At 45.7% G+C, this 24,427-nt stretch overlaps 3 protein-coding genes across 12 annotated transcripts; all 3 read right to left on the bottom strand.

Annotated features, from left to right (window-relative positions):
• Positions 1-2,915: 2,915 nt before the first annotated feature.
• LOC100837923 (translation initiation factor IF-2) lies at positions 2,916-5,196 on the bottom strand. 2 transcript variants are annotated; one of them, XM_024454949.1, is made up of 5 exons: positions 5,113-5,196; positions 4,963-5,023; positions 3,530-3,856; positions 3,234-3,431; positions 2,916-3,094 (listed from the first exon to the last, which is right to left on the bottom strand). In XM_024454949.1, the coding sequence occupies exons 2-5, from the start codon at positions 4,966-4,968 to the stop codon at positions 3,062-3,064; spliced, it is 564 nt and encodes a 187-aa protein (XP_024310717.1). In that variant the 5' UTR covers positions 4,969-5,023; positions 5,113-5,196; the 3' UTR covers positions 2,916-3,061. The 2 variants fall into 2 exon arrangements, with proteins under 2 accessions (XP_024310717.1, XP_003577536.1); XM_003577488.3 differs by lacking the exon at positions 5,113-5,196 and having other exon boundaries at positions 2,917-3,094; positions 4,963-5,095.
• Positions 5,197-8,653: 3,457 nt separating this feature from the next.
• On the bottom strand, positions 8,654-10,668 carry LOC100837613 (acyl carrier protein 1, chloroplastic). Its single transcript, XM_003577487.4, has 4 exons — positions 10,419-10,668; positions 9,334-9,432; positions 9,110-9,232; positions 8,654-9,001 (listed from the first exon to the last, which is right to left on the bottom strand). The coding sequence occupies exons 1-4, from the start codon at positions 10,485-10,487 to the stop codon at positions 8,867-8,869; spliced, it is 426 nt and encodes a 141-aa protein (XP_003577535.1). The 5' UTR covers positions 10,488-10,668; the 3' UTR covers positions 8,654-8,866.
• Positions 10,669-16,954: 6,286 nt separating this feature from the next.
• On the bottom strand, positions 16,955-23,012 carry LOC104584545 (flavonoid O-methyltransferase-like protein Os11g0303600). 9 transcript variants are annotated; one of them, XM_014903250.2, is made up of 5 exons: positions 21,296-21,581; positions 20,402-20,477; positions 19,526-20,271; positions 17,537-18,591; positions 16,955-17,452 (listed from the first exon to the last, which is right to left on the bottom strand). In XM_014903250.2, exons 4-5 carry the CDS (start codon positions 18,335-18,337, stop codon positions 17,153-17,155), a joined length of 1,101 nt encoding a protein of 366 aa, XP_014758736.1. In that variant the 5' UTR covers positions 18,338-18,591; positions 19,526-20,271; positions 20,402-20,477; positions 21,296-21,581; the 3' UTR covers positions 16,955-17,152. The 9 variants fall into 9 exon arrangements, with proteins under 9 accessions (XP_014758736.1, XP_014758737.1, XP_014758730.1 ...); XM_014903251.2 differs by having other exon boundaries at positions 17,537-18,522; XM_014903244.2 differs by having other exon boundaries at positions 17,537-19,907; positions 20,160-20,271.
• Between the last annotated feature and the right edge of the window lie 1,415 nt (positions 23,013-24,427).

Raw genomic sequence — 24,427 nt, 5'->3', positions numbered from 1 at the left:
CCGCACCGTCGAGGCGCTTGAAACCGCCGAATCGCATGACCCAATGGGGTTTTGTGGACTCGATCTTGGAAGAAGACCCTTCTCAGCTGATCGGACGACAAATCGTCCCAATGTCGCTGTCCTTCCTGCAAGACGTCGCACATCTTGGACGGAACGTGGAGCTTTCCATCTCGAGAATGGCCCAGATTTTTCTCGGGTGGGCCTCGATCCCAAGCTAGGAGACGAGGAAACCCAAAAGTTTTCTTCCTCGGACTCCAGAAGCGCACTTCTCGGCGTTTACGCTGTGTTTGCAGAGGTCGTTGAAGGTTTCTTGCAAGTCCTCATGATGGGTCTTTGCAAGTTGGATTTTGATAATGGCATCGTCCAGGTAGACTTTGGCGTTTATCCCCAATTGCTCCTTGAGGATAGGGCCGACGAAACGTTCGAAGGTTGCGTCGGCATTCCTCGAACCGAAAAGCATTCTGTGGTAGCAGAAAGTGTCGAAGGGAGTGATGAAGCTAGCCTTCTTCTCGTCTTCCTCGGCTATGTGTGGACTTGGTGATATCCCGAATATAGACGTCCAAGATGCTCAATCTTCCGCATCCCGCTATAGAGTCGACCGGTTGGTTGATCCGGGGGAGAGGGTAGTCGTCCTTGGGACATGCCTTATTCAAGTTGGAGAAGTCAACACATGTTCACCACTTGCCGTTGGGTTTCTTCACCAAGATCGGATTGGCCAACCACTTGGGATGCCAAACTTCTTGGATAAGTCCGGCCTTGGAGAGTTTCACAATTTCTTGCTTCACGACTTCGCTTCGCTCCATGGAGAGCTTTCGAAGTATTTGCTTCACGGGAGCTTTCCCAGGCCTTGCGGCGGGGCGGTGCTTCACGATGTCGCGCGGGACTCCTCCCATGTCGGAAGGTGACCAAGCGAAGAGACCGAGTTCATCCGGAGTATGGTGATGAGTTCTTCCTTGAGTTCACTCGGGAGGTCAGCTCCAATCTTCACGATGCGTGTGGCGTTATCGTCCGGGAGGCGCACTTCCTTAAGTTCTGCCTTGGGGAGGGGCTTAGGGACGTAGCGCTCCGGGTGATCGGTTTTTGGATTCTCCCGTGCCCGAAAGCATGTGGACACTATCAGAGGATTCTCCCTTCTTGGTCCGCTTTGTCTCGTGGCAGTAGAGCGTTTTCCCATCGGAGGATGGCTCGCCACTGACCGTTATCCCGCCCTTTGGGCCCGAAAACTTCATGCACAAGAAGTTGTGGTGGAAGGTAGTGCAGAAGCGATTTAAGGTTGTCCTCCCGACGATGGCATCAAAGAACGCCTCCATGTCCACCACGTTGAAGCGTATGAGCTTGGCTCGGTGGTTTGTCGTATCCTCGACTTGTCCGAGCAGCTGGATGGACCTCCCTGGCACGAAGGCGGTGAGTGGATAAAGAGATCCATGCCCTAGTCGTGGCAAACCGCAGCCCCACACCATAGAGCTGCGGAAGCAACGCTTTCCGGAGCTGCCGCCCGACGTACGCTGTAACCGCCCGAGGCCGCTGCCCCGGCATACGCCACCCACGATGACTAAGCAAAACCACGCAGCAGCATGAAGCTCGTACCCGTCGACGGTCAAGGCCTCCAAGACGATGCCTCCAAGGAGGAAGCGACGTGTCCGCCGCCATCGCCCGCTCCGGACAAACCGGAGGATTTTCACCCGGAAAGCCAAGTACCCACTGTTCATGCTCAGTGAAGTTACTAAAGTTTTCCCTGTTCATTGAATTGTTGACAGCTTCTGATGATTTTTTGTGTGGATTAGTCTATGGCAACATACCGTGCTCTAATCGACGAGCCGTTGAAAAGCATGCAACCAACCAAATGAAATACTGAAGGGTACTGTAGGTTGCTCTGCAAGACTACTATTGCATAGATCAGTTTTTATTTAGTAATAGCTTAAACTGGTCCTCTATAATTCTGACAACAGCAATAGTTGATCCTTTCACAGTTCCTTAAATCTGGAGTTGTGAGAACAGCAATAGTTGATCACTATATTCAGTACCAGCTCATGATTCTTGCCAGCTTTTGATCCTTTGTTGAAAACAGTACCAAGTAGAACAACAACTTGTATATGATCGATTAATGAAGTAATTAGTTATTCATTCAAAAAATAAGCAATAATGCAGTTTTGGTCCAGCAATATTAGCCAATATGAAAATTGGGAATTAGTTCACTTTGGGAAAAACAAATTATGGATATCATGATATAACATTGCGATAACATGTATCCTTGCAAAATGTTCTCAAAGAAATTAATGATAGGTCCATCGATGATTGCATCACGGTTATGATTGTCGATTTTCCGTGGAAACTACGATTTATGATTGTCGATCTTCCGCAGAAAACATCAAATTATAACAGCTTACCTGGTCTTCCTTCTGCACTTTATCCCTCATACTTCAACTCGGTCGGCAGAGGTGAACCAGCAGGACAATGGAAGTTTAGCAACGATATCACCAACGCATAGGTTGTGCTCGGAAGGCTGCTTCCTGTAGCATCCTCAAGCAGATCATATGGAACAATATGAACACACACTCGAATAAACTGAGCTCACATTCTCTGGTAATTTATTTATTAAACCAGATTTTGTTTCACTTAGCAATGCTCCAGGATGTCCCTTCGCTATTGTAGAATGCCGAAGGCTTGTGATTTAGTCTTATAAATTAGTTAAAGAATTTGAGCTTTCATCTTTTCACATGCTGTATTGATTCATAGTTGTCGGTTCTCAATGATGTCTTCGATCCAATGTATTATTCATTTTTTCATATTTTATATCTAATCTATGGTCCATATATTATTATTAACTTCTTCTATATCTCCACTAAAACAATATTGTTTTTGTCAGCGCTCCATTTATATTTCTTTGCTCGGAGCAGGTGTTGTTTCTAATAACATAATATAGAAAATCAAGGCAACAAACTTATTTCTTTGACACTTTCAGGTCATGCCCTCGCATTTGCGAGGGCCACTTTGCTAGTTTATATAAATACACAAATCCGAACTCCATTTTCATAATACAAATTCTGTGGCCATGACGTCGTTATTTACCAAACAATCCGCAACATGTGAAAATCTGCATAAAAAACAAAATGCTTTTCAGAGACATGATAAAGCCTGAATACATGTTCAATTTGAAACAAGATAGCCCAATATCTGACAGTCTGAGAGAGCTTATTAAATGAATGAATATGCAAATGCATGCAAAACTATACCTTGGGTACATCAGGTTCATGACTGTGATACTTGATCCGTTCGAGAGTAGGACCTTGTTGTCGTCGCTGCTCTATGTTAGGGGTCGAAGGGGCACTTCTCCGCTCCTCCCTTATCTGCTCGAAGACAAGTGTGTATTGTTGGGCACCTCCACCAGCGTTGTTCTCGTTCCACTGACCCCAAGTGGGCACAGACCCAACCTAACAAAAGCTCCCAAGAAAGTTTAATTAAACTTAACCGTACTCCCATTTGTTAGCTAAAAGGCGTGGTTATATTAAGCATGCTTGATTATACTAACCGAGCTTTCTCTGCGTGACCGGGACGGTCGTTCCTTGGGTTTTGGCGGATTGGCATCAGCTCTATAACTTGCTGCAGCAGCTGGCTTAGGAGGAGGGATGGAGTTTCCACGAGCTGAAGCTGGCTTAGGAGAAGGGATGGAGTTGCCACGAACTGAAGCAGGCTTAGGTGGAGGGATGGAGTTTCTACGAGCTGCAACTGGCTTAGGAGAAGGTGTGGAGCTGCCCATGCTCTTCCGCTTCCTAGCGTCCTCGAAGTACAAGGTGTACGGGGTATCGCCACCGGTCGTTTTCCAATCACCAAACTTTGGGATGTGCCCGCCTTGGCCCTATATATACCATTGTTGAGAAACTGTCAAACTGAGTGCAATAGTTAATTTTTGACATGCACAGTAGCTGCTGTGTGCCAAAAGGCCGGGGAATACCTCCTTTTCGAGAAACAAACAAAGTTACAGACTTGCAGTACTGTTCAACTCAAAATCAAATACTGGACAAAGTTTAGGTAATTGAGTAACTTAGCTAATTAGTGCACTTTTCTAGGTAGGTAAGTAATAACCTAGCTAAATGCTAACTTTCATTATAGTATTGAATTGCAGATGACATAAACTAATGCAGGCAGAGAATATTTGTATGTGGATGGCACCAATTTTGTGGTATTGTTCGACTGATAATTGTTGTCTCGCTCGATCTGTAGATGTGTAGCTTAAGGATTAGTTTAAGACCAACAAGCTGTTCTTTGTCAATAAAATGATATGATGATATTATGGACCTTCATATACAAGTGAATGGTTTGCTGATCAGAATTGACGATAGAAGGAGCTTTCAGAACATATGTTCAACTGCTTATTCATTGACTTGTCACCTCTATGTTTTGGACACAAACGACAAATTAGGCATGAGTGTATGACGCGCCGTATAGCAAAGTTCACTTGCTGGAAACACATATACTTTAAACGCAATTCGGACAATGTTTTTTGTTATTACATATCATGTTAGCTGTGTGACTGCTAGATGGAGTACAGCGAAATAATCTTTTCCTCAAGGGAGTGTTGTCTGGTCTTGTTCTCTTAGTTTCTTCCAAACAAGGAAAATTTGATGCTTTGGAAGTTTTCATGTTTATTTTTCAATCCTCCCACTGGTTGTGAACCATCTAGTTCTCCTAAGTCTTAATTTCCTTCTAAAACATACACAACGAGAATTTTTTTCTGGAATTACATCTGTCATATCATTGGCAATCCGATATAAAGAAAACTTGCAGGTGGCTATTATTTCTCACATGAAAAACACACACAAACTGAAGTAACTAAACGAACTTGGATATATACCATCCATCAATGTTAATTTAGGCATAATAAGTAAAAAAGGGAAGGTTAATTTAGGATATATACCATCCACACAAAAAACAAATGAAGGAAGGTGATCAGGATACACGTACCTCCATATTATCCAATAAGAACGTTAATTTGGTCGAGGCAAAGGGGGTCCTATATGTGCTTCTGCAGGTTGGCAAGCAGAGATGGACGAAGGAAGAACGAAATGAGATAAGACTAGCTCGAGAGAGAAGACGAGAGAAAGTGAGACATACATATAGTGGAGAGAGAACTCCAAACGTTTGAACTGGTTTTGAAGACTTGTTCATGGTAGCGTGCTTTTGTTAATTCTAGTTGACAGCTCCCAACATGCCCTATCTTTATTCATATGCATCGTGCTCTCCTCCATTGATCTTAAATTCACATTGTAATCCCAGTCCCGTCCATTAATATTAGTTAACCTTGTAGTCTCCTCCTTCTGGGAGGACTATATATATAATATTGTATGTACGTTTGGAACATGAAAACAAGGCGAAATATCCGATGAAAACTCTCATTCGGTGCAAATCGTGCAAACTTTATAAAAATCATGTTTAGAAGTTTCAAAATTTTTCTAAAAAAACACCATATGTTGGTACTGTGATGTTCCTGCAAAATTTCAAGTTCAAAATCAAAAGCATTTGGGAGAAATTAATAAGAGAAATTTACAATGAATAGTGTCGGACACTGAAAAACCACTATTCATGCAGAATTTGTCTTTTTCGCTCCTACCAAACGAAATTGAGTTTGGACTTGAACTTTTACACATATATAACACTTTTCTAACATATGTGATTTTTTTGAGAATTTTTTAAACTTTTTTCGATGGAGTTTTCACAGTTTGCACCGTAAAGGTGGTTTCACCGGATACTTCGCCTGAAAACAAATGCACCATAATATATATTTCTCCACTCGCCTTTGATAGTTCTTCTTGCTGTTACACGAAGGATTGTTTGTTAAACGCACAGGATAATGACAGTTGTTTGACGTGACACCACAACTCCAGAGTGGAAATTGTATTTTTGGCAATGTTTTAACGTAACCCTAACCAATGTAGAGAAACATATTTTTGATGTGGTGGTGGAGTTGTGGGTGCATGACTCCACCCAGCAGGTTCAAATCCCGGTGCTTATAATATACAACTAGCTAAATGTCCATGCTCTGCTACGAAATTAAAAATTTCTATTATGCATGAGTTGTTTAAATATGTTTCGCTCATATTTTTTAAATTTTCTGATAAATAGGAATTTTGTCAAATACTATTTTTGAAAACAACAATTATCTTGAAAGTCATGAAAACCAATCAAGTATAGTCAAAAGATCGTGATATGCATATAATGAGTGGCAATTAGATGATTTTGTAGCCATTAAGGATAGTTTTGTTGGAGTGAACTCGCGACCACCAACTCAGATCTTTATAAGTGTAAAGATACATTTTAGGGGTTTTCTGATCTACAGCCCTTCCCTGGAAAAAAAACCATTGTGCTTGGATTCGTCGAAACCTCGCACAATATATCAAGTTGGCTAATTATTGCATAAGTCCATGTCTGCTTACCGCGCAAAAGAAAAAGTCCATGTTTGCTTAAATAGAAAATAGTTGCATTGTCCGTGCTGTCAAATGGGAGCGTTGTTAGCGTAATCTTGAGTATGAGTCCTATTAGGAGTGTTGGCCGTGTGTGAGTAGAGTTAGTAAAATACTAGTTAGAGTTGGAATAGGCCAATGTTAGAGTCCTAGTTGGACTTGGTTCCGGTGGCCGGTTTGCTAGCCACGTCCATGTATAAATATACATGTACACGGTGCTGGTTGTATCAAGCTCGTAATAGATATTGAGATAAGAAAATAAGAAAGGCACGATACGCGCCTCTGGCGAAATAATCAGGTGATCGTCGTGTGCGTGTGCATATTCATGTGATTGATCTTTGGGCAAACCCAGCATTTCGTATCAGAGCGAGGTCCAAGACTTGAAGACGTGCTTGCCCCGGGGAGGTGATGTGCTAGCGCCTCGGGGCGGGCAACAGCGGCGGAAAGGCGTCCGTGGATCATGACGGGCAAACGGTGGCAGTGCGCGAAGAGGTGTTCAGTAGATTGGATCGGGCAATCGTGGCCGTGCAGTGGAGCGACGTTCAGCAGATCAGATAGGACTATTGTCGTAGTGGACCGATCTCCTAGTAACGGGAGATCATCCTGATCATCGGAAAGTATTCGACATCGGGTCAAGCTGTGTATGTACGTCCAGGTCAGAGTTTGTGAGTCATTGTGTCCAAGTGCTCGTCAGTGAGACGGAAGGTCAAGCGTATAGTGGGGCGGTGTACCAGTGAAGGTGAGTCTCTTCAATGAGGACATGTCTCTACGTGAAGCTATGGGTTTAGCTAGCACGTATTGCGTTAGGTGTGGACGGTGTAGTCCATGCGGGAGTTAGCGTGACTGGAAGTCTGGATCATACGTTGAGTGCAGTCGACAAGTCGTGAAGCTGCGGAGAGTCAAGATTAGGGAGAGCACGGAAGAAAACAAGTCAAGATTAGGGAGAGATTGTTAGTATAATCTTGAGTATGAGTCCTAGTAGGAGTGTTGGCCGTGTGTGAGTTAGAGTTAGTAAAATACTAGTTAGAGTTGGAGTAGGCCAATGTTAGAGTCCTAGTTAAACTTGGTTCCGGTGGCTGGTTTGCTAGCCACGTCCATGTATAAATATACATGTACACGGTGCTGGTTGTATCAAGCTCGTAAGAGACATTGAGATAAGAAAATAAGAGAGGCACGATACGCGCCTCTAGCCAAATAATCAGGTGATCGTCGTGTGCGTGTGCGTCTTCATGTGATTGATTTTTGAGCAAACCCAACAAGCGTGAGAATCAATATATCAAGGTCTGAAGGAGTAATTCAAACTGGTTTCATATCAAGGAGCATGTGCTCCAATGTGAAAAGAACCTACATTTCAAACGTCAATTTCTTTTAAACAATTTATAGACTGTAAATTTTCATGGAAAACCAATAATCATGTGTAAGAAAAAACAAATTTACCGGTTTAAAATCTTTGTTTTTACAGTAATGGATGCTTGTTTTGTCTAGTTCGCATAAATATTCCTTTATTCATGAAATTCGCAGGCACACAAAGCACATCAGCGTGTTGTGTGTAAAACATTTCAGAATTGTTTGACACTTTTGAATATATCTTTTCTTTTATTATTCACCAGCATGTGCTCGTAGGAGCCAACAACGCTTCAAGCATGTAGTTCGCTCATGTCACGGCGACCTACACTATTACGGAATCGTTTTATTGAAGGTCCTGCCATACACACTGCGCATCTTAGTTATTTCCTCCGTCTCATGTTAATTGCCGAAATATTACATGTTGAAATATTACATGTATCTAATGGCATTGCCAGCTTTTAAGCAGTGTGGTTCAACCCAAGGATTTTTTTTTGCCACAATATTAATTTAAAATTTAAGTTAGGCTTCAAATGGGGCTGAGTTCTCCCTTTAACCCACACAAATCTAGAAACTCACAGCTCTCTAGCTACGCCACTGCATGTATATAAATGTATTTTAGTATATACATACACCCGTATTTAAAAAAATTTGAGTCACTTAATACAGGACAAAGGGAATATTTTGTACGGTTTTGCTACTAAAAAGTCGCTTGTTTTTTTACTTAGAAATAAGTCGACATGATTAACCATTGAATCTTAAACATTCAGATTTTAATCCAACGTCTCTGTTACCTTGACTAAGATTTAAACCCTTTTAAAAGAATCAGTCACCTGAGATATAGCCAGGTCTTATTTTCAATGTCGTTCGATCCAATTTTTTAACCTAAGGAGAAAACCAAAGTTCTACACCAATAACAAAATAATTTCGAGTTCAAAACCATGTTTCGGATCTAACAACTCGGGCAACTAAAAATAACAAAGAATATCTCATGAGCAAAACCATATGCTTGATGGTACGAGGGAAAAAGAACTGGTTGGCAAAACTCAATACATCCAGATTGATCAGGCAGCCTTCCCCTCCTCGCCGACGAGCTTGTCGATGAGGTCTGCCGCCTCCTGGATGCTGGTGATGTTCTGCGCGTTGTCCTCCTCCACCGTGATCTTGAACTCCTCCTCCAGCGCCATCACGATCTCCACCTGAAGCCACCGACCAAGAACGAGAAACAAAAACCACATGTTCAGAAAACATAAACCGCCGGACAAATCCATGATCCCTTGATCAGATTCCGGCAGCAGCGCACGCACCGTGTCGAGGGAGTCGGCGCCCAAGTCGGCGAACTTGGACTCCGGCGTGAGCGTGGCGTCGTCGCTCAGGGCCAGCTGCTGCTTCACGATGCCCATCACCTTGCTCACCATCTCCGGCTTGGCCTGTAACGTGTCCAGGTAACCAGTTAGGCCATGTAATGTACAGTAACTATTATCATCGTTGTAATACAGGCGAAAAGGCGCAAGACAAATCAGAGCAGTACCGCGCAGAAGACGCGGAAGCGAGGGGACCTCTGGGAGACGAGGCCTCTTCTCGTCGTCCCCATGGAGATCAGATTCTTCCGGCCGACAATTCTGCTTCCCTGCAAGTTCAGTCAACAGGCGGAAACCAGATCGAGATTCAGAACGCATTTCAGGTGAGTTGCCACTAAACGTACGGGCTTCACCAATCAAATGCACAGTGCTATTCGGAAGGAGGGCATGGGATCCTTCCAAAATCAATTCGCGGTGCCGTTTTGACAGTAAAGAAAGTAAAGGTAACTAGATATTCAGGCCATATTTGGATATATTTTTCAAGCATTCAGTTTTTAAACATACATAGAGCTGATTATAATAATTTAAATGAAATGCATACCTTTCAAAAGTCTGAAATAAACCAAAAATTTAGGATATATTTGAATCAAATACCCAGAGTCCAGGTCCGCAAGATCAGATACCTAGTCCTCTTAGCTTGATACCAAAATGGTAGAAAAGACTCTGTCATGGTGATGACCTGAAGTCCTGATACAAAGGTCGTTCTTTTGATAAATAAGGATGAGGACACCCAAATTGCGGCCACCAAAGGTCGAAAGCTACTCCCTGGAGTTGTTACTTGGTCTCGAAGACTAACTAATTCAATAGTTTTGACGGAAAAATGCTATCAAACAGTTGGTGTGATGGGTCATTCGCATATACTATACGGATTGGTTAACTAACTGTAGTGCAGCTAATTCAATTCCTTTCCTAGGCTCCTAGCTAAAAGTTTAAATATGTCTCAGTGGAATAGGGCAATATATAAGAACATGCCCGTCGCTGATTCGAGCTTGTACTTAACCCAATCTGGCCACACAAAAACACCTCACATTTGGTTCCTCTTACAGAAGTCCCTACAAGTCGCAGCTACAAAACTGCAAGCGGCGCACTCTAGTACCACTAGAAATTAAAGGAATTTTTTAACCAAAAGCAGCACGAGAAACAAGCTAAAACGCTACAAAGGAGCACAAGAACAGAGAAAAAGTTATTTACTTAGGTAGCAACTAGCAAGTGACATGGGCGCACAAAGCCATAGAGTTTAAAGCCCTTGAGCTACCTTCAAGCTCAGGGAAGGCAGCGCCGCGCACCCAAACTTGGCGGAGATGGCAGACGACGGGGCAGCCATCGCACTTAACTAAATTTCAGTAGATTGTAAGGGAGGAAGAAGAGGGAGATGGGACGGGGATGTGCAAACACAGCAGCAGAGCAATGGCACAGGGAGTGTGGCTTGTGGATGGATTAGATTAAGATGAGAACCGGGGAGAGAGACTGAACTGGCACGGTCTATTCTGGCCACCCGCTCCAGTTTGAACAAAATTGCTCCTTGTCTCCTCCGGCTTAGTCGTGTGTGTGGGACCCGGCCTCCTGTTCAGCGAGAGGTGACGCCACCAAGCGTGAACTCGTCGAAATCAGCGGTCTCCAGCCGGCCCCCTTAAGGCCTCCCAAACGGTGCCGAGAACCCAACCAACGCACTCGCCTAGATTCAAAAAATAGCCGTCGCGGTCTAAAAGTTTAGCCAGCGCTCCCAGACCACTCCCTACTCACAGGGGGCTAGCGGGGACGTCGGCTGAAACTGCAGCGCGGGCCACTACTGTCGGTGAGACAAACCAAATTTGAGGGGCCAACATTTGGGGGTGCGGCTGGGTGCCGGCTTCACCCCAAACGAATTGCTTGCGCCGGCGCCCCCCATATGGCCATGCGCCAGACGATTTAATGGGGAGACGAGGGGAGATGCTCGGAAGCTAATTCAGCCTCGAACATTAGGCCTACAGAAAACTAACCGGACTTCGATGATTCGCTCAAGGCAAATCGGCCCCGCATGGAAGAGAAGACTTCATGAAGATGCGACGGTGAACGCACAAGATTACTCGACCTCCTATCCAAGCTGCACTCAAGGACTAATGTCGACGATATACCAGCCAGGTAACCTTAGGCCGACCTAAGGATAGGGATGACTTATTTACAAGTCAAACCCCCTAGGTTGGTATATTTCCCCTCTCTAAAGGCGGGAGAATCTGAGGCCCTATTAGCACATCAACGTGTCTTTATCTCTGCCGTTGCTATCTTGTGATCGCGGTCGTTCATCTCTCCGCAGTGCCGCGTCTCTCCCTCCACTCCTCTCCGTAGCTCTCCTTCCAAAGCCCGATCGGGCTGGCTCTCCCACCTACACCCGCTCCTCGCTGGCGTTCCCCACCTCCATCAGCTCCTACCGGGGCCTCCCTCCTCCCTTGCTAGCAGCGCCCTCTTCTCGATCCGGTGCAGAGCCGCCCCCTCTTCTAGATCTGGTGCAGCCCTGGCCCCCTCTTCTAGATCTGGTGCAGCCCTGGCTGCTTCGATTGACGGTCGGCGGTCTAGATCCGGCAGCGCCGTTCCCGTGGTTCCGCCTCCGCCCTCCGCGCGGATCCGGCCGCCCGTGGTGCCACCGACGCGGATCCGGCCAGCCGCGCACCCTCGGCCACCTCCACGCGGATGTCGCCACCCTCCCTTCTCCGAGCGCCATTCTTTCTTGTGTGAAATCATAGGTGATGTGTAACATTGGCAAATGTTTTAGGTGAAACATTGATGTGGATACTTTGGATAATATGGATACTTATATGATGACTTGTATCTTGTTTGGACTTAGTGCTTTGCAAGTGGTGTGTTGATCCATTAGTTTCTTATGTGAAAACATGGCGTGAGTTGTGTGGAACTTACCCTAAGTCAAGTCGTGGACTTGTGCTCGTATTGGTTATTTGTGTGTTCGCTTCAGGTGTTGCCGGAGCTAGAGGAACGTGGTCGATGACGGGATCGAGGGACGAGGCTTGGGAGAAGCTGAGGTCAAGGGATCAATGTCATGCAGGACGTTCGTGCGAAGGAACAATGAAAGTGAAGACTACGATGATCCGGGAGGGCATTGGTTTGTCATACGTTGTTTATACCGGAGATGTATGGTATTGGAGATATTCGACACGTGATGGTTGAGTTTTGAAGACATCACAAAAAGAGTTGATTAAGTGGCATGGAGTGGCATCGACGTGAAGACATGTAGGTCCAGCCGTGGCTGGATGAGAGCTGTTTAAAGATTAAACAGTAGCATCATTAAGATGGCGTCCGATGGAAAAGTAGTCCACATGAAAGTTATTCACGTCGTCGAGGCGAACAACTTTGCTTTTGGAGTCATCTCAATCTGAGGTTGTCTGTGGGCCCCACGGGCATAATAACGACTAGGACAGAGGAGTTCGTGTTGGATTCGGGCTCGGTTTAGAGTTGCGAATTTTCCCTTATAAATAGAGGGCGTCCTAGATAGAGTTTTAGCAAGGACATTAGGGAACTCAGAGATTTGAATCTAAATCAATCCTTGGAGAGTTTTTGGATGCATGGTTACATCTTTTGTAACCGATCGACATCGTTGCAATAAAGAGATTCGTTGGCGGTGTCATCTCTGTTCTTTTCGGATCTTCGTGGAATCTTTGTGCTAGATCTTTCTAACACTTTGGTGCAGGTTTATCACAAGTTAATAATAATTTGCTGCAGGTTTATCACGAGATCAAGGAAAGATTGTGATTATTTTATCTTTCTTGTTATTCCTCGAAATCGATTATAGATTAATTCTCGTATTTTTCTGTCAGCTGTTACTGTTTTGATCATATCTTTTGGTTGGTAAGTCCAATTGAGCTGATTCTTGTTGCGTTGGTTAGATAATTTCAATACCTTTCTTTTTCATACTCATACGTATTTTTTGGTTCATCCAATCAAAATTTACGGCTGTTTTACTATCACGGACAAAAAGGTAATTTAGGGTTTGAACTTTCGGGAAAAGTTTTAATTTGCTTCCGCGCAATCATTCACCCCCCCCCCCCTCTGATTGCCTATCTCGATCTCACATCTTGGTTGCACAAAATTTAATCTCTTTCAGGTAAGTTTGGAGGTGCAGATAAAGTTAGGGTAGTAGGCCAGATCAAGGTCCAGGTAATTTGCATGAGAATTTTGTTTTTTCTCATGCTTTTGTTGTCTTTGGTATTGCTTTCCCCGTGGTATTATTGTTACATTGCGTATCACCATTATGTTGTAGTGTACAACTATATATGAAAGGGCATTTCGATCCCTAAGTGTTTTGATGTTGATGACAACATGACTCGTGGACTAACAGTGTGCTCGAGTGTTTCAGATGTGAGATCAAATGGCACAAGACGGTTCGTTGCACTCAAAAAGGAAAGAAGCGTACAAGAATTTACGGCTTTTTATTTATATTGAGTCGTAGGAAATCCGTACTATTAAGAGGGAGTCCACATGGGAAAGGTTTGGGTGAATCAACTTCACGTACACAAATCTACTATTTGTACCCACATAAAGCCGTTTCCTAAGTGGGAGAGAGACCACCTCATAATCTTAGCCTAAGGGTTTAGTATCTAAATGTCTCCAGGGCGGCAGTGCAGCTCTATCCAGGCCGATAGTACCGGGGTCGGTAGTTCCGCCCCCGTACCGGAACCGCAACTAAACGCTACTGTCTTCTAGCGGTAGTTTTTGAGGCGCCCTTCAAATAGGAGTCGTCCCCTACCCCGGGACTTCTTCTCCACCGAGCTATTCCTCTCTCCCCCAAATACAAGAGCTTCAAATTCCTAGATCTCCCTCCCTAGTGCTTCCCTACTCTTGATTCTTTGAGGATTGGAGGAGAAGATCTTGATCTAGGGTTTCACCAAATTGAAAAGTTGATTCTCCTTGTTTCCTTTGTGGATTTTGTTACTCTTGGGATTTTGGGATCCCTAGCCGGAAGGTGTCTCTTCAAGGCCTCCAATCTTGTGAGAAGGTGCTTGAGGATTCGGGAAGGAGCCTCCAAAGGATTCGGGAAGGAGCCTCCAATTAACTTGTGGAGTTGTGCCCTTCTCCTTGTTTGTAAGTGTTCGGCGTTCGCCCTCAAAGAAGCCACTAGTGGAACTCACCTCATATTTGTGGTGTTGTGAGAGCTCATCCCACCTTTGTGGTGTGGTGAGTTGGAGAATAGAGTGAGCCTTTGTAGCGCCTCTACCTTTGTGGTAGAGCGCTCCTCCAAACGGAGACGTACACCGATCCCAATAGGTGGAACTTCGGTGAAATCTTCGTCTCCCTGTGTGGTATCATTCTTGCCCCCTTACTTACTTGCTAAGTTCAATTGTTTATCTTGTGCTTCGGCTAGTGCTTTGGCTATTGCAACATAATAGGGGTGTTCATCATTTAGACATTTTAGTGAACCCATGTATTGATGCTTGTATCCTTAAAAGCGAAAAAAAAAGGTAAAATTTGTTAGTTGCCTATTCACACCCCCCCCTCTAGTCAACCATACCGATCTTTCAAAATGTGACCCTAAATATGCAGGCAGAGAACATACTCATGGGTTTAAAGATTTACAAAGAACTGGTCCTAACACACTTTGCAATATTCTAGGAGAAGGATTGCGAAAGGACAATGGTACAACTGGTAGGCGATGAAGGGCACATTGCAATCTTTGAATTATCTATACCAATATATTAAATTGGAGTTGGTGGTGATGGTACGGGCGTCGCGGTACGTCACTTAACCGAATTACAAAACTGCCACCGCTGTCCCCACGTGTCTTTTAATCCCGGCTCCCACAATCATCAAGCGCAGAAAAAACATGTACCGCCAGAAGAAAAGAAACCAACAGATCCCTCCTCGCTCCTCGCTCCTCCTCCTCCTCCTCCTCCTCCTATGAATTCTCACCCCCACCCCCTGCCCGATTCGGATCTCGCCGCCGCCATTCGGATCTCGCCCGAGCCCGCCGCCGCTCTTGGTCGCCTCCACCAGCTCGTGCGCGTTGGCGGCGTCCGTGTGCGGAAGGCGGCTGCGGACCCGCGGCTCCGTCGCGTGCTCCTACCACCGCCTCCACCGGCTCGTGCCGTCGGTGGCTCGCCGCGTGACTTGGACGACGATGGGATGAGCCTGAGGCCGGGATGGCGGTGGCATCACGCAAGGCAGCAGGGACTGCATCGGCGCGAGCCATCTGTGGCCCTCTGGACGGGCAGTGGCGCGTGGTGACCGGAGGCTGGACGCGATGTGTGGGTGGTGTGCGGGCGGACAAGGTTGCTAGAGGGCGCAGGCGGATGGCGCACAGGCGTACCTGGCGGCAAGTGGGAGCAGACGGCGCACGGGAGTGAACGGGCGGTGGGAATCTGCGGGCAGAGGCGGTGCGCACAAGCGGGTGGCCGTGCATTGTGGCGTGATGTTCGGTGGCGGGATGAATCGGGACGGGGAGAGGAGAAGTTTGCACTCAGGGTGGATAGAAAGGATAGTCAGAGGGAGAGCGAGAAATTGGGAGAAGAGATTTGAGAAATAAAATACAGAGTAGGAGTAATAGGAAAGCAGGGCAAGGAAAAATATGGAAATAAAACATGTGAAAAAAAGAAACAGACCAGGGTATAGCCCACGAAAATAAACATATCATAATCGCTATATACATATGTGCTCATGAAACACATCAACATTTAATTTGACGTTTTGATATAATTTTCCATTGTTCCGTAGCAACGCACGGGCTTTTTTGCTAGTTGACATAATTTCTGAGTTGTACACGACTGGCCAAATCCTAGTCATCCGCCTATATAAAGCCGGGTTTGGTGCCCATGACAGGGCAGACAATTTCATGTAATGGCTATTACACATCAATATTATTCAAGCTGAACGTACGACTAACTCAAATAGCAGGGGTAGCCGAACCTGGTTAAATCTTGGGTACTTTGCCTGAGAAGACTCCATCGCCGCGCGTCCCCTTCTGCGATCATCCTCCATGACGAACACGTGTCACTAAGAACTCTCGACACTTGGTTTTCTAGTTTCTTCTCCCATTTTTACGGGGTCACCTTTTTTTTTTGAGAGGTTTTACGGGGTCACCTAAAGGTGCGAGATATGACAACCTTACTAGGCCTTTATATACTTCACTATTGCTCGTTCCAGCCCATATTGTTCTTTTTGCCCGGGACTAGCATGGTTTACAGAAACAAAACTCTCATATTGACTGATGTCTACTGCTACAATGTTGCATGGTAGAGTGTACCACCAAAGATCATCAAAGTAGAAGGGTTCCATAGAAAAAATTATCTAAAAAAAAATCTGTATAAACTAATCAAAATAATAGCTACAAGAATTAGTTTTATTTCTCGAATCCAGTGAGGCAACTGATCGTACAAATATGGCAAGCCATTAATTAGTGGTGTACAAGCACATTATTTCTGGCCACAGATTGATACTTGGCTTCTTTCTTTAGAGGACCTTTTGGTTACCTTCCCAGAGGACAACACTTGTCATGCTGAAGATCCTGCCTCATCCTTGCCAAGTTTCAATGAAACGGCCAGGTCTGGCCACAGATTGATATTGACTTCGAAGTTTGTCTAAAATTGTGGATGCAAACATGGATTCATTTTTACCCTTTGAACAAACGACATTCATCCAATTTGGTCAGAATTCCTGGAATTTCCAGTGTACAGCCTCAACTCCAACCTCTGCTTCTAGGGGAAGGAAAAAGGGAAAGACAACCCAAGCATGCAGTGTCCTTTGGCTTTCATCTCGTACTAATTGCGAGTAATTGACCAAATTACTACACAATTACAACCATGGACAAACTGAGACAAAAGAATTTATTGCTGCGCAAAGATTAATTTTATTACTCGAATCCAGTCAAGCAACAGATCATACAGATATGGTAAGCCATTACTAAGTGGCTAGCGAGCACGCTGTTGCTGACGATAGATACTAGCCCCTAGGAAAATTTTTAGCAAACGTCCGTTTGACAGCTAGCTGTAATCATGCTCATGCATAAGGCTAAGGATACAGCTCGATGATGGATAAAAACCCGAGAACGGGCTTTGTCTTGTAGTTGCTGAACCCTGCATCCATGAATATCTTGCGCCACTCCTGCTCATCACGCTCCTTCCCTGCCGTCACCACCATCATCAGCAGATCCAGCAGGACATGGCCTTCAAACATGGCTTTGGAATTGGAATTAGTAGACCCGACGACACTATCGACGATGATAACTTTGCCCCCTGATTCCGGGATCACCTTGTTGCACTGCTTCAGGATCTTCACGCAGATATTGTCATCCCAATCATGCAGCACATACTGGAAATTCACTCAAAAACTGTCAAATTAATCGAACAGTTTACAAGAAGTTCGATTTTTCACCCAAAAGAATCCCTTCAATACCTTGAGGAACACAGCATCAGTGGGTGGTATGGATTCCATCATGTCACCTATGATGTCCTCGACCACGCCGTCGGCCGGGACAGATTTGATGATGTTTGCAAGGTCAAACACGGAGCACTTGATGCGTGGGAAGGCCTTGGCGATGGCCCTTGCGGCGGTGCCCGTCTCGCCGGTGGCGTCGACCAGCGAGGTGACCCCCTCGAACACCTCGCCACAGTTGGTGAGGATGAAGTCCATGACCAGGTCGGTGTCCACCGTGGGGCCGTCGTTTAAGAGTTGGTTGATCTTGGGGTCACGCGCCATGACCCCCTGCGGGTCCATGCCGTGTGCCATCCTGAATGGCATGTCCACACTGGCGGTGCCTTCGTCGCTCATGAACCAGTCGGGGAGGGACAGGGCCGCCGTCACGTGGTACTTGTTGGTCTGGGACAGCACGAACGACGAGAGGCCCTGGACGCTATTGTCATCCACGAGGAGGCGGGACACCGGTGTGAGGCCGTAGATGCCAGATGCTGCCTCAACGGTAACGATACCTATCGCGGCGAGGAACCTCATGAGGCGAGGGAGGTGGGGCTTCTTGCTGTCTGGAACTGGGATGGTGGCGAGCAGGTCAGGTAGCGAGGCGGCGCAGCCGCAGCGGTAGATGGCGGTGGGGATCCCGAGCTTGATGGCACAGTCAAGCGCCATGGACTTGAGATAGCTGTAGGTGAGGTTCCAAAGCTCAACGTGCGCCTGGAGACACTCCTCATTGGAGAGTGTGGCCTTGGGCACAGGAGGCACAGACTGCTGGGTTTCAACCATGATGGTTTGCTAGCTGGCGGTGCAAGTGCTCTGTGCCTGCTCAAGGGTGGGGAGGTGAAGATTTATAGGCCAGGAGGCGCCGGGTTCATGGACTGGTTCAATGTGGAGCACTAACTCCACGGCGAACCATGCAGCTCACCTGCCGTTACCTCTTATGACACTTGTCACCTAGCAGCACTCCACCGCTATTTGGCATGACACGAGGATGCATCAAGACGACATTTATTATGGGACCAACCTGTGGTAAAAGTTTACTAGAAAAAGAATATCTGATAAACATCTCTGGGTGATTAAGCGTTTTGTTTACCACAATTAGTAGGAACTACATAATACTATTGTACCGTGCTTACTATTAGTAGTTCATTTTTCATTCTAGTTGATTTTTAACTATCATTTTTGCAAGAAACACCAAGAATTATAGAAGTAACATGTCCATTAGGAACCAGCGTAGGAAAGACAGTAGGAAAAACTGTTACTGAAACTGTATGTAGATTATTATACTTCCTCCGTCCAACAAAGGATGTCTCAACTTTGACTAAATTTGAATGCATCTATACACTAAGTCATGTCTAGATACATCCAAATTTTGACAAACTTGAGACATCTTTTGTTGGACGGAGGGAGTACCTTTTTTTTGCGGGTAGTTACTCATACCACAATACAAAAGAATTGTGCATGTCATATGAACAGGTAAGTGAGCTGAGAATTTAGCGAGGCCCGATCGGGATCCCAGCGACCTAGGTGGATACATCTCAGGTTCCCAAAGAAAATCTGACGAATTACTACCTGGGAAGATAATATGCTCGATGTACTCATCCCACTGAGTCTTGTGTCCAAGATCTAGCTCTGAAGTGTTACCTGCTAAGTAAACTATTTTTTTTAAATGAGGTACATGTCAAAATTTCATCTTCAGTCATCCCCTTCTTAGACTACCAGAAAAAGAATCTGATGCTTAAAGCCTAGACAAAACCTAGAGTCTACGGCATTCTACATGTTGTAGCTAGGACACCATTTCACATAACCACAAACCTCTCCCAATAATGGCAGCATATTAGCATCGACCTGTCCTACCAATCCCTAACAATTCCTATTTGCAGAGCATAATTGGGAGGGCATCAGAATGGCAGCAGCAGCAAATAACATGTACATCATCTATGTGCAGTAGAAGAAGAGGCAAGAACAACTTACAAGCAGGCAACTGAACTCCAGCTTCACCACCTCCTTCTTCAACCACAAACAACAAAGTTTTGAGTGATAGCACAGAAAAAGCTCACGGTTTGCCGCATCTTCGAAAACATCAGAGGCCAGGACCTTGATATCATCGTACACATCGTCCATTGCATTTAACACTTCTAAGCATCTTGAAATTGAGTACTCTTAAAACATCATAGCATCTAGTGGGATGGCCATCAAGTAACTCTTGGATATACTTCGGACCCATGAGAATGGAGGTATTCATTGGAATTTTAGTTTTCTTGAAGAGAAGATATTGTGCTGGAAAAACTAAAAAAATCATCTCCTCTTCTTCCTCGTCTGAATCAGAAATATTCATTCCAAATAACTATAAGGCCTAAATCACAAAATAATACGACAATAAGAGGCTAGAATAAGAGCAATCATACAGCAGCAGCACACCATGAGCAACACAAGCAGCAATAAAGAGGATTGACATTGACATCACAAAATATACTTTCGACTAACTCTAAAGTCTAACCACAGCTTTGCTAAAGTGAACAACAGCAGCAGCAAGTAATATAGGAGATGCAACACAAGCACAAACAATGTAAAAAAAATTGGACAAGTATGAGGCCTGTTAGTCTACCTTAGTTGGAGGTGTAGAGGAGGGAGCCAAGGAGGTTGCAAAGACGTTGACGATGGAGACAGGGAGGTTTCGATGCAGAGATCTAATGCCTCGCCAGCGACATGGCCAAGAACTGCAACAAACATAAGAATCCAAAAAGATTTAAGAGAGTAGGAAAGGAACACCTGCATATATACGCAGCATGCAGGTTCATTTCTTAATTTTACTGCCTTTTCTGTGAAGAAAAAGGCATGAGGATGTACCCTTCCACGGTCGTGAGAGCACAGGGCTTCAATGCTACGATTTCCATGCCATCCTCAAGCTAAACCTTGCGACGTCCTAAATTAAATTAAAGAGGGCATCCTAAAATCAGGTAAATACAGGGGTAACAATATACTACAGTGCAATGCAACTACAGCTAATTAGGAATATATAGTAATACATCTTCGCAGCCAAATGACATTTAGGTTGGTATTAAACATGAGAACCATGTAGATTCTCAACCTACATATATATTCAGTTCCATGAAAATGTCCTAAAATAAAAAAGAGAAGATGACATTTATACACCAGCACATTAAAAAAACAATGCAATTCTGACATCATGGGACATTTTGGTAGTACAAACACTAAAAAAGTTTGGTCTGCATGGTTGCTTTGTATACAGCTTCTTAGTTTTTTCAGTTCAGCTAGTACCAGAGTATAAACAAATTTTCAGCTCAGCCTGGACAGTGGCAGATTCAGAATATAACAAGTCTCCTAGCAACAAGCTTTAATACTCCCTCCGTCCAATAAAGGATGTCTCAACTTTGACCAAATTTGAATGCATCTATACACTAAGTCATGTTTTTTTGATAAACTTGAGACATCTTTTGTTGGACGGAGGGAGTACATGAATATCCAAGTCAAAGATATAGTATATCTGCTGGCATAATTAGCATAAGGTTCCATGTGATGCCTTACAAGTAATGACCTAGAGCACACTAGCGGCATAACTAATAAGTAGAATAGCCAACTACTCCCTCCGATTTCATAAAAAACGTCTAGATACAGATACATGTAACATTTCGACAAGAATTATGGAACGGAGGGAGTAGAAGATAGGATGCACCAGTCGACAATAATTATGGAACGGAGGGAGTAGAAGATAGGATGTACCAGATTTCTTGTTTCTGAGGCCGGCCTGCAGAAGATTTACCGGCGCCCGACAGAGAAGCGGACCGCGGGCGGGGGGGGGGGCGGCTGGCGCTCATGAGGTAGGGGACTACACATATACCCCGCTGGATCTACATGAGGCCGTGAGAGGAGAGGCAGGAGGCAGTCACAAGGAAGACCGAGGCAATGCGGCTCGTCGGCGGCACGACCGCAATGGCTTGCTGGTTGTGAGGACTGGGGCGACGGGCCGCGCGGACGCCTGGAGAGAGGGAGGACGGCGGCGCGCGGATGGCCGAGGGCGACGGCGTGCTGTGGGGTTTTTTTTTTTTTTACTTTCTACAGTACTACTAATGTGAGAATGTCAAAAACCAGGAATGCCCTTCACTGCTCTGTGAGTCTGGGCGGACAACGAAAGAAGAGAAAATTATGCAAAACCACCCCCGTGGCAACATTCTAGAAAAATCATATTTCTTTAAATTTTTTTAAATTATCATTGTTTTTGTGCACCGAGATACTTCAGAGCACTGATTCGGAAGTTAAGGACGTTTTGATACGAAACTGACAACGGGACACACACGTGCACCGAGATACTCCGGAGCACTGATTCGGAAGCTAAGGGACGTTTTGATACGAAACACGTCGATGCCAACTTGGCGCTGGACAGGGATGGCTGGTATACATGAGCGTGTAGTCGAGCGGCAGGAAGACAGGGATGTCCTGGAGCAACACGCCGGTGTCGTCCGGAGATGCAGTACGAGAAGTGCCGGGTGCCGGCCTGCAACACGAAGGAGAGCTCGCTCCTGTTCATGCCCAGCAGCCCCACTGATCTGGCCACGCCGTCCGAGGATGAGCCGAACGCGGCTCGCAGCGGCGGAGGCGGCAATGCTGCCGGCAGCGAAGACGTCATTGGAGAGCGCGCTGGCGGAGGAGGACCCGTCCCCGTAGGAGAGCGACACGCGGTACCGGCGGCTCGATGCCCCAGCGCCGTCGCCGGAGCTGAAGCCTATGACGCGGCCTACTGTCCTAGTACCTCGCGGCCTCCCAGCCGGAGTATGACGCCCCCTCAGGCGATTCGCGTGTACGGGAGCGCGAGCGCTGGCCTGGTAATGGACGAGATGTCTGCCGGCGCGAGGAGGTTGAGAAGCGGCGAGTCTGAGGCATCGGCATCGACGACGTCAGCCACAGAGAGGTCATCGAATGCGGCGAGGACGAGTGGGAGTGCGTCGCTATCAGAGGAGAGGACTAGGACGACGCAGGAACAGAGCTCACCATCTGTTAGTACAGAGCCCAACTTGCTCAATGGTTTTCACGGTGGACTCACACATGCACACAACCTATTCGACGAAATGAGCAGCAAGCAGCAGAACTGAGACGGCAAGAACACAAGGTCGACGAAATGAGCATCGTTGCTGGGCACGGCATGGAACTCACCAGCGGGTTCTCGACCGCCACCGACGACTACGGTCGGGCAAGCGGACCGCATGGATGCCACGGCGGCGTGCGGGAACTCATCCTGCTGGAGTTGGATAAGGAGGAGGCACGGGTTAGGAGCGGGGTACGCGTAGGCGCAAGGCGGGCCCTGCTGGTGCAGCTTCAGGAGCGTGGCGTCCCCGGCGCCGATGGTTGGCTTCTTGGACATGTGGTGGAGGAGGCTCGCCACGGGCGCAACGGCAGGCGGAGTCGTTGCAGGAGATCGCGCTACGGTCTCCCCATGCACTGCGGCATAGATGCGGCTGTGACTCTGAGAGGGCTTCCTCCTCGGCTCCTGAATCACCAAAACCTAACCGCAAAGGCCTAACTCGACGAGAGCAGTTAATCTACTGCAGCAAATGGAGGATATCAAGATACGTTTGCTACTTGGAATCAATCTAAGAAGGGAAAAACGACGCTTGCCTGCAGTTCCCGACTTGAATCAATGCAGATCAGCGACAGCGCTGATGAAGATTGGAGCTTGAAGAACTCATCCAAGCAGGAGCAGAGTCGCGGCGAGGAGCAGTCGCGAGAGCTTTCGGGCGAGAGAGAGAACCGGGGAATTTTCGGTGGGGGGGGGGGTGATTTTTCGGAGGAGGGGTATGGTGGCCTTTTATAGGGAGGTGAAAAAGAGAGGATCTTACCAGTTTCTTTTATCCCAAAACTTTCGCTAGGGTTTCCCCGTACAGTTAATTTTCCATTGGGATAAGATTTTACCGTTTGGAAAGATTCGTGAATACTACAGCTAAAATGGAGATTCCGTTGAAGTGGTATTCTTCAGAACTTTGAGGACTTACGGTTTTACCAAAAACTCATTTTTGAAGAATGAAAATTCTTGCATCATCGACAAGGATTATGATGAATAGTCTTTGTGTACAGACAAGAAATTGATAAGATAGATGGGTTTTATGGTGTCCTTAGCTTCATTTCATCTGATAGTAAGAGGCAAATCCAGTGAAGAACAACTGTGCCGATGAATTTGAAGAAAGAAACAAACAAAAGGCTTCTAAACCTACCAAAGAGAAACGAAAAGAAGAACAAACAACACAAACCGAGGAACAAAAATACTGAAGACAATGCAGATGAAGTAAACATGAATGCAAGTGTATTCACAAGTATGCAAGTCTTCAAGAGATATTCCGGTAATCCAAAATGTTTAATTCACTCCTAAGCTCACAGAATCTGATTTTGTCAAGAGGTTTGGTGAAGATATCTGCGAGTTGTTTGTCTGTCCTCACATGGTTTAGGCAAATTTCTCCTTTGGACACATGATCTCTAAGGAAATGGTGTTGAATATCAATGTGCTTCGTGCGAGAGTGTTGGACGGGATTATTGGCAATCTTTATGGCGCTCTCATTATCACATAGGAGAGGAACGACATCCACTGAGATACCGAAATCTTTGAGGGTTTGCCTCATCCAAAGAAATTGGGCACAACAGCTCCCTGCTGGAACATATTCTACTTCAGCCGGCAACAAAGCAACAGAGTTCTGCTTCTTTGAATACCAACTCACTAAGGATCTTACGAGGAATTGGCAAGTGCCGAAAGTGAATTTTCTATCAATCTTGCAACCAGCATAATCTAAGTCAGACGTGCTTTGTTTCATACGACGATTCCGTCTTTATCTTGCTTATTTCTGAAGACCCATTTAGTGCCGATGATAT

This window comes from Brachypodium distachyon, chromosome 4, assembly GCF_000005505.3.
Source record: "Brachypodium distachyon strain Bd21 chromosome 4, Brachypodium_distachyon_v3.0, whole genome shotgun sequence".
NCBI classification, from domain to species: domain Eukaryota; kingdom Viridiplantae; phylum Streptophyta; class Magnoliopsida; order Poales; family Poaceae; genus Brachypodium; species Brachypodium distachyon.
The sequence above is the reverse complement of the archived record's forward strand: the minus strand, read 5'-3'. Positions and strand labels throughout refer to the sequence as shown.

Excerpts from the sequence above, each read along its gene's own strand:
- LOC100837923 (XM_024454949.1), bottom strand. Across the intron at positions 3,432-3,529 it reads GGTCACGCAGAGAAAGCTCG|GTTGGGTCTGTGCCCACTTG; the intron begins GTTAGTATAATC and ends AGCTTTTGTTAG. Across the intron at positions 3,095-3,233 it reads ATGAACCTGATGTACCCAAG|ATTTTCACATGTTGCGGATT; the intron begins GTATAGTTTTGC and ends TTTTTTATGCAG.
- LOC104584545 (XM_024454709.1), bottom strand. The coding sequence starts at position 18,337 with ATGGTTGAAACCCAGCAGTCTGTGCCTCCTGTGCCCAAGGCCACACTC. Across the intron at positions 17,453-17,536 it reads CTGATGCTGTGTTCCTCAAG|TATGTGCTGCATGATTGGGA; the intron begins GTATTGAAGGGA and ends GTGAATTTCCAG.
- LOC100837613 (XM_003577487.4), bottom strand. The coding sequence starts at position 10,487 with ATGGCTGCCCCGTCGTCTGCCATCTCCGCCAAGTTTGGGTGCGCGGCG. Across the intron at positions 9,433-10,418 it reads TGCCTTCCCTGAGCTTGAAG|GGAAGCAGAATTGTCGGCCG; the intron begins GTAGCTCAAGGG and ends CTGAACTTGCAG. Across the intron at positions 9,002-9,109 it reads GCGCCGACTCCCTCGACACG|GTGGAGATCGTGATGGCGCT; the intron begins GTGCGTGCGCTG and ends CGGTGGCTTCAG.